At 38.5% G+C, this 8,287-nt stretch overlaps 1 protein-coding gene across 1 annotated transcript in view; it reads right to left on the reverse strand.

The window, feature by feature from the left end:
* Nucleotides 1-8: 8 nt before the first annotated feature.
* LOC111235952 (cadherin-related family member 5-like) overlaps nt 9-8,287 on the reverse strand; it is a 19,660-nt gene continuing 11,381 nt past the window's right edge. The window contains exons 7-15 of the mRNA XM_022764528.1: nt 5,591-5,776; nt 5,089-5,179; nt 4,881-4,978; nt 3,774-3,977; nt 3,577-3,687; nt 3,421-3,487; nt 2,586-2,861; nt 2,033-2,202; nt 9-1,487 (exon numbers count right to left, since the gene is read on the reverse strand). Of these exons, the coding sequence (XP_022620249.1) occupies nt 948-1,487; nt 2,033-2,202; nt 2,586-2,861; nt 3,421-3,487; nt 3,577-3,687; nt 3,774-3,977; nt 4,881-4,978; nt 5,089-5,179; nt 5,591-5,776 (1,743 nt within the window). The 3' untranslated portion in view covers nt 9-947. The remainder of the gene's footprint in view (nt 1,488-2,032; nt 2,203-2,585; nt 2,862-3,420; nt 3,488-3,576; nt 3,688-3,773; nt 3,978-4,880; nt 4,979-5,088; nt 5,180-5,590; nt 5,777-8,287) is intronic.

Consider the following 8,287-nt stretch of genomic DNA (forward strand, 5'->3'; position numbering starts at 1 on the left):
TCCTCAGTTTAAGGGGTTTATTATTATTACTACACAATATTTTTGGTTTGAGCCAAACATAAACAAACTTATTTACATTAGTTTTCTGCTCTATAAGCTCAACGTGTGTTAATTATTTTAGTGGAACTGCTGGTGAACGTTTCTGCTAACTGTTGGTTATTTAATGGAAGTTCAGACTTTGTTTCTGTCATAATGTTTTACAGTCGTTAGTATCAGCAGGGAGAGTTTTTATTATCTTACACAGTAACAGTAGTTGTGTTTCTGTTTTTAATCATTTGCTTTTGCTCTCTGTGCATTTCTGGTTTGTCACATCAATAAACAACCAACACAGCCAGTAAATAATTAAGCCAAAAATATATTTTCCCCCCAACCTTTCCTCTTGCAGTGTTAAACCATGTTTACCGGCAGCTCTACTATTGTTAAACTAAATATAGAGGAACTTAAAGAACAGAACCTTCATTCTCTGCTGTTACCAACTATTATACTGTGTCTCCATCATATAAAACACGTGTGTGCACAGCTTTGAAGATATGTTTAAAACACATGTCTGATTTTACTGAGCATAAATCAATGAATAGACATTATTTCAAAAATCTCCTCCACTAGGAGTCCACAGACACTGATCTCAGCAGCCTCAAACTACACCAACATAATATCTTTATCAGGGTACACTGCATTCATTATGACACAAAGTATTTACATAAAGAATAAAAGCTGTAAAATGTTCAATTACTTCAAACCCAAAGCACTTTACTCAGGGTGAGGCTTATAAATGAAGACATCTGAGTCATCATTACTTTTTTTTTTTTATCTTTCAATAAGGTGTTCAGTCATGTTTTATTTCACTGTTCCTCTGTCATGACTGATAAGGACTTGCAGCAGATTAATTTAACATTTTATTATAGGTGGTTCCCGCTCTGTCCTCGTCTTTCGGCTCCTTTCCCAGATCAGAGGTCAGAGGTCAGTGCGTCGTAACCATCGAACTCCTCTGCTGAATCCCCCAGCTTCACCCCGAGTCCACTGTCCAGATCTGAATCGGCAAAGACGACCTTTGGGGGTTTTGATGGCTCGCTGGACGACTGTTCCTCGTCATCTTCCTCCTCGCTGTCGTCCTCTCTGCTGTCTGGGATGATGACCACCTCATCCATGGCGTTGGGGTCGATGTCCTCCTTAAACCAAACGGACTTGTATCCCTCCTCCATGCGCCTCTCTTTGGTCAGGATCGGTTTCACCTCTTTCTCGTTGTCAGCCTTGTCCGAGCCCGCCATGCTGGTGTCGTCAGACAGGAAGGTGTGCAGTGGTGCCGAAGACTTTATGATGGCCTCTTTGTGCGGGATGCTCTCTGCTGCTTTTTGTGGCTCTCTACCAGCCATTATGATCCCCCCGTCCGGGCCGCCGGAGCCCATGCTTCCTCCATCTTCATCGTTCTCGAAGGCCTCATTGGTGTACTGGATGCCCTCCTTAGGACCGCCTGAACCTTGACCCAACTGTGGAAGGACGATACAATCAGGGAGGGAAGACAGTTTAAAAACCTGCTGGGTTTTGGGTAATTCTTAATTAAGAACATATGAACAGGAGAAGCCAGGAATCGAACCACCAGCCTCACAGGTAATGGTCAACCCTTATGCCTCCTGAGCTGCAGCCACTCCCATCGATTACACAAGAGACTGATTGGTTGCAGCCTGACTCTGCAGGATGGATCCTCGTGTGTGTCGGGCTATTTTAGGTAAGTACATTATAAATCCCCTTGTCCAGAGTCAGCCTCCCTTTTTACTGGTCAACTATTCTGTAATTAAGGCCCAGCTGTATTTAAAACCTATATGAGATATTGGTCTTGAAGTCAAAGGTAACAGTCTAGAACAGTGATGGTCAACTGGTATCCGACCCCCTCGAAGCTTCCCATTCAACCCAATGTTCCAGTATTTAGGATACCTATCTTTTTTCTTCTTCTTGAGGATTAGCAAACATTTCTCGACTCACTGTATTTGCCCTTACTCCGAACACTTTAACAAACTTTAATCTTTGAACTCACATAGCTTCGAAACACGTTGGTTTCGTAGATCTTCCTCCAGTCTGCTTTGCCTTTCCGCAGGCGATGGGCGAGCACCCCGATGACCACCAGACAGATTAACAGCAGGACACCCAGGGTCACGCCGAGTGCTGCCATGTCCACCGGCCCATAGCCGCCGGACGGTACGATCACTGCAAAAACAAAGGTCACTCAATAAAGGTAGGCTTGTTTAAATCTGGTAGCAACTTTTCAGAAGTAACTGCTATCACTGCACAACAAAGCGTTGCTGTTTGTGGTTGGTCTCTTTGAATGTCAACAAGACACCTTCCCTGGTCAAAGATGACCACTGTGAATTACCTTTACATGAACTTAGAAATGGATTTTGGTGTCTTCTGGTTTGGTTTCCATCTTGCATTACACAGAACAGGAAAACTCTTTCCTGCTTCACTTTGATTTGAGGTAAGTTTTGCTAACCTGGGGATGGTTGCTATCACCTTTGTTGCTAGCTATGCTTTTCCATAAAGGGACAATATTTTATATGACAGAGAAGCTATTGCGAGAAACGTGTGACCACCTGTGGGAGGGTGAGCTGAGCTGCTTCCTTCAGTGGTCATACTGGGATTAGTGGTTGAAACACTGCCCTCAGTGGACATAGTGGAGTCTGTGGTGGAGGTTATGCTTTCACTGGTTGTGCTGGGGATGGTAGTTGACACGCTGTTGTCAGTGGTCATAGTGGGGTTGGTGGTGGACATGATATCTTCCGTGGTCTTGCTGTTGGTGGTGGATTCCCCTATGGATGTTGAGGTCATAATGTCTGTAGTGCTCAGAGGCAAACTGGTGGTGGTGAAACCTGGGAGGAGAGCACACTTTGAAGCTTAATGGTTTCACCTCATGTCCCTGCTGGACAGAAAGTTAATTTTCGCCTTGGTTTAATTACACACACCTGACTGCTGCAACATCGGCAACAAAAAGCCGTTGCACTTGACGGTACTGAATCTGTTTTAGCTAAACTGATGAAAGTGCTGCCAAACACTGACACCTGCATGAAGATTGGATGAAAAGGTCTTTGTCCACATCCAAATTAACTCTTACTTGTTTGTGGAGACATCCAAGCAGACCAACCACGGGACTGTGTTACTGCGTGCATGGTATGTGTATACACAAATCAAAAAGTCAGCCTCTGTCTCAGTCTCACTGATGAGGCAATACCCAGGTACTAAATTTACATCCTGGTTCCTCAGGTTGAAATGCAGGTAAACTTTTGTTAATATTTATACAGAGTTTTGTGGTGCTGGAAACGGGGCAATCATTAACCTTGAATTTGGTTAAAACAACAAGTCATCCCAGACAAAGCAGAGCCAGGGGGGGTTTGTTTTTAGTCGAGGCCTCTGTGACGGTTTGGTTCATACCTGATGTCACCATCACCGAGAGCTGAGCTGTAGCTGATTCATCGTTTGATGTATCTTTTGCCATCACCTGGAATTTGTGAAGATGAAGTCAAGTGCTTGGTAAAAAAATAACCTATCAATGAGTCACTTTAGCCTTTATGGGATTTGTAAACTCACTTGCAGGGATAACGTGCCCTCTGGGAGATCCTTAGTCATGAATAAGTGGCCGTTAACGATTGAGAAATCACTGTTACCGATAGTGGAGTAGGTGATGTAGGGATTTAGACCCTGTTTGAACAGAAATGAAAAGGTTAGCGCTGCACATCATGTGACAGAATTAGAGAAATGTACAGACTCTGGAGTCAGTGTTTTACATCAGTGGTAGTGTAGTCGTCGTCTGTAGCGATGATCTGCAGCGGCGCGTCCTTGTTCTCCGGGTCCATAGCCATGGAGCCCACTCCGGTGATGACGCCTCTGTAGCTAGGCCTCTGAAACTGAGGAACGTGGAGACTCTTCTTCTGAACACTGATTGAGACGGTGGTGGTGGTAAACTGGTAACTGTTTGTCTTCTGCGCAGCCTAGGAGAGGGAAAACATATCTGAAGGTAAACATAAAAACAGATGGTGGTGGAATAACTAAGTACTAATTCTGAGGTACTTGTACTTTACTTAGTAAATAAGTATTTTATTTATTTAAGACTTTACATATAACAATCTAATATAATCCAATGCATATGGTTCCCATTTATTTTGGTTTGTGACTCCTTTAGATGTTTGTGAGTTGTTAGTATTTTCACCAAATAACGATTGCTCCTTTAAATAACCATTCGAGGATAGGTGAAATAATTCCAAGTTTTCACAACAAAAGTCCATCAAATGATTATATATATTATGTGTGTATCAGAATTTTGCTTTTTCTTTCCTCTCCCATTAATAATCTCATGACCCCTTAAATTTATCTTGTGGCCCTTTTGGAGGGACTCGACCCCTAGATCTGACACCACCAGTCTACAATACCTAATATTATATAGCAGATATGTGCACTGTAACAGTTTCAGTTTCAATTTCAGTTGGACTTTAAGAGAATGGTCTAGACCTTCAGATATCAGGACCAAAATTTGCTCTGACCAAAAGAGGTGGTCTGGGTCTGGATCAACCTGAACCGTGGTTTGGTTCGTTCACAGTGTCAAAACACATTTCTGGATGTTTCAGACTTTCGGACCTATTACAGGAAGTTGAGGGAGGCTCATCGCCCATTAACAAATAGAGGAAGAAAAATAACCAGAAGAGAGTTAAATGTGAGCCGTGGCAGCACATGAGCGGAGGAGGAGAGGAAATATTTCACTGTAATTTGGTCTGACAATGAAAGCAAAAGAGAACAAACAAAATGTGGAACTTATTATTCTCATTATTTTCTGAGAGCCACCATGACGCCATGTTTTGAATGCATTGGATAAAAGCATGTGAAGGTTTTCTTTTTACCAGCACTGTCAGACTGATTGTATCCAACTTGCTGGCTGGCTTCAGCATGGTGATGTTCCCGGTGTTGGCGTTGATCTCAAACAGACGCTCATCATTTCCTAAAACACAGACAGACTGAACTCTTCTACCTGCTGATAATCAACAGCTTTTTGTCTGCAGACTGAAAAACAAAAAACGTTTTTTGTTTGTTATAATCCGAGCTGCTCACCACTCAGAAAAGAGTATGTTATCGCCTCATTTATCCCAGAGTCTCCGTCAATGGCGTAAAGTGGTCCTGGTTTCAGTGGTAACAGTCCGGTCTGCAGAGAAGAAAACATTCTTTTCATCATCATCATGTGTCTAACAGAGTGGCTGAAGAGGTGAAAACACAATTTAGGGGCTGTATTAAGGTCACAATCTCCTCCAAACAACATGTTTGTGAGATTGTCTAACAGTATCTCTTTTTCAAGAACACAAAGACACACATAAGACAGAGTTGCTGGAGGGAGATTGGTACAGTGGCCCTGAAAACACATGCAAATAGAATAGCGTTCACCAACCTAACAACACGTGAGCATTTCTGTATTTCTGGTGCTTTTTTCTATATTTGCAGTGCATTTCTGTGTTCGCTTCGTTTTCATGTTAATCTTTGTGCTTGTGTTTTCTTAAATTGTTCTGTTGAGCTTTCAGGGCCACCGCACTTGGACACACTGAACTTTGTAGATCCACACCTCTTGTTCGTTGAGGTTGACCTTGCCGGTGTAGCCGGTGCTCTGGCAGATCACAGCACCCCCCATCTCGTGCATGATGCAGGGCTGGAACCACGGTGGCCTATTGTCCTTGTCTAAGATGGTGACCATGATGGTGGTGGTGGCGGTAAACGAAACCCTGGCATCTGTTGTTGTCAACGGTGTGTCCTGATGAAAAAAGAGAAACAACAATTGAAATTTGATTATTTCAGCACAATACAGAAACATGCAACAGAGTTCTGAGAAACTGGACTGAAACTAGTCTCACAGGGTTACCTTTAGAGAGACTAAAGCTTTTTTACATTTAAAGCCACTTAAGTGTTTCTTTCTGTTCTTTGTTATTTCTATTTTGGAAATTGGAAGAATATCATATATTGACATTTATGTCTAGCTAATAGAAATATATTGTATTTACGTTTATGTATTGTGTTGTATTATGTATTTTTATATATATGTATATATTTCTGTATTAATGTATTTTATGATGTGTGTTTATATTACAGACATATGTTAAAGAAATATGTATCCATCCCAAAGCCTGTCCGATTATGTTCATATTATATATGTAAATATAAAAGATAGACGTGTATGTTTGAATTTAATATGAAATTATTAAGGAATCATATAAACTTTGAATAAGCATGTTGTTTTAATAAAGTTGCATTTTGTGGTGATTATTTCATATATTATACGATTATTATTTAATATATGCAGAGGATGTATATATATATGTCATAATAGTGTTTCCTCTTATAAGTGACACATATGGCACATATATAACATCACTCTTGACATAGGGACATATATGTCATGTATAAGTCATAAGTCATAATATAACAAGTCTAAAAAATCATATTATAGTAAATAATTAGAAAACGCCATAGTATAGTAAGCTATAAAATATCAAAAAACGTCATAGTATGGTAAGGCATAAAAAAGTCATAGTATAGTAAGGCATAAAAAGTCAAAACAGAGTAAGGCGTAAAAATGGCATAAAAACGTCATAGTATAGTATGGCATAAAAATGTCAGAAAAACATCATAATGTGGTAAGGTATAATATGGCATATTATAGTAAGGTATAAAAAGTCATAGTATAGTAAGGCATAAAAATGGCATAGTATAGTAAGTTATAAAATATCATAGTATAGTAAGGCATAAAAACGTCAAAAAACATAATTCTATAGTAGGGTATAAAAAGTCATAGTATAGTAAGGCATAAAAATGGCATAATATAGTAAGTTATACAATATCATAGTATAGTAAAGCATAAAAACGTCAAAAAACGTCATAGTATAGTAAGGCATAAAAACGTCAAAAAACATAATTCTATAGTAGGGTATAAAAAGTCATAGTATAGTAAGGCATAAAAATGGCATAGTATAGTAAGTTATACAATATGATAGTATAGTAAAGTATAAAAACGTCAAAAAACGTCATAGTATAGTAAGGCATAAAAACGTCAAAAAACATCAAAAAAGTCATAGTATAGTGAGGAATAAAAACGTCAAAAAACATCATGGTATGGTAAGGCATAAAAAGTCATAGTATAGTAAGGCTAAAAAAGTCATAGTATAGTAAGGCAAAAAATGTCAAAAAACGTCATAGTATAGTAAGGCATAAAAAGTCATAGTATAGCAAGGCAAAAAATGTCAAAAAACGTCGTAGTATATTAAGGTATAAAAACGTCATAGTATAGTAAGGTATAAAAATGTCATAGTATAGTAAGGCATAAAAAGTCATAGTATAGTAAGGCATAAAAACGTCATAGTATAGTAAGGCATAAAAACGTCATAGTATAGTAAGGCATAAAAACGTCATAGTATAGTAAGGCATAAAAACGTCATAGTATAGTAAGGCATAAAAACGTCATAGTATAGTAAGGCATAAAAACGTCATAGTATAGTAAGGCATAAAAACGTCATAGTATAGTAAGGCATAAAAACGTCATAGTATAGTAAGGCATAAAAACGTCATAGTATAGTAAGGCATAAAAACGTCATAGTATAGTAAGGCATAAAAACGTCATAGTATAGTAAGGCATAAAAACGTCATAGTATAGTAAGGCATAAAAACGTCATAGTATAGTAAGGCATAAAAACGTCATAGTATAGTAAGGCATAAAAACGTCATAGTATAGTAAGGCATAAAAACGTCATAGTATAGTAAGGCATAAAAACGTCATAGTATAGTAAGGCATAAAAACGTCATAGTATAGTAAGGCATAAAAACGTCATAGTATAGTAAGGCATAAAAACGTCATAGTATAGTAAGGCATAAAAACGTCATAGTATAGTAAGGCATAAAAACGTCATAGTATAGTAAGGCATAAAAACGTCATAGTATAGTAAGGCATAAAAACGTCATAGTATAGTAAGGCATAAAAAGTCATAGTATAGTAAGGCAAAAATGTCAAAAAACGTCATAGTATACTAGGGTATAAAAACGTCATAGTACAGTAAGGCAAAAAATGTCAAAAAACGTCATAGTATAGTAAGGCATAAAAAGTCATAGTATAGTAAGGCAAAAAATGTCAAAAAACGTCATAGTATAGTAAGGCATAAAAACGTCATAGTATAGTAAGGCATAAAAATGTAAAAAAAAATTCATACTATAGTAAGGCATGAAAATGTCAAAAAAACGTCATAGTATAGTAAGGCATAAAAAGTCATAGTATAGT

This window comes from Seriola dumerili, unplaced genomic scaffold (genome assembly GCF_002260705.1).
Source record: "Seriola dumerili isolate Sdu_G_001 unplaced genomic scaffold, Sdu_1.0 BDQW01000550.1, whole genome shotgun sequence".
Lineage (NCBI taxonomy): Eukaryota > Metazoa > Chordata > Actinopteri > Carangiformes > Carangidae > Seriola > Seriola dumerili.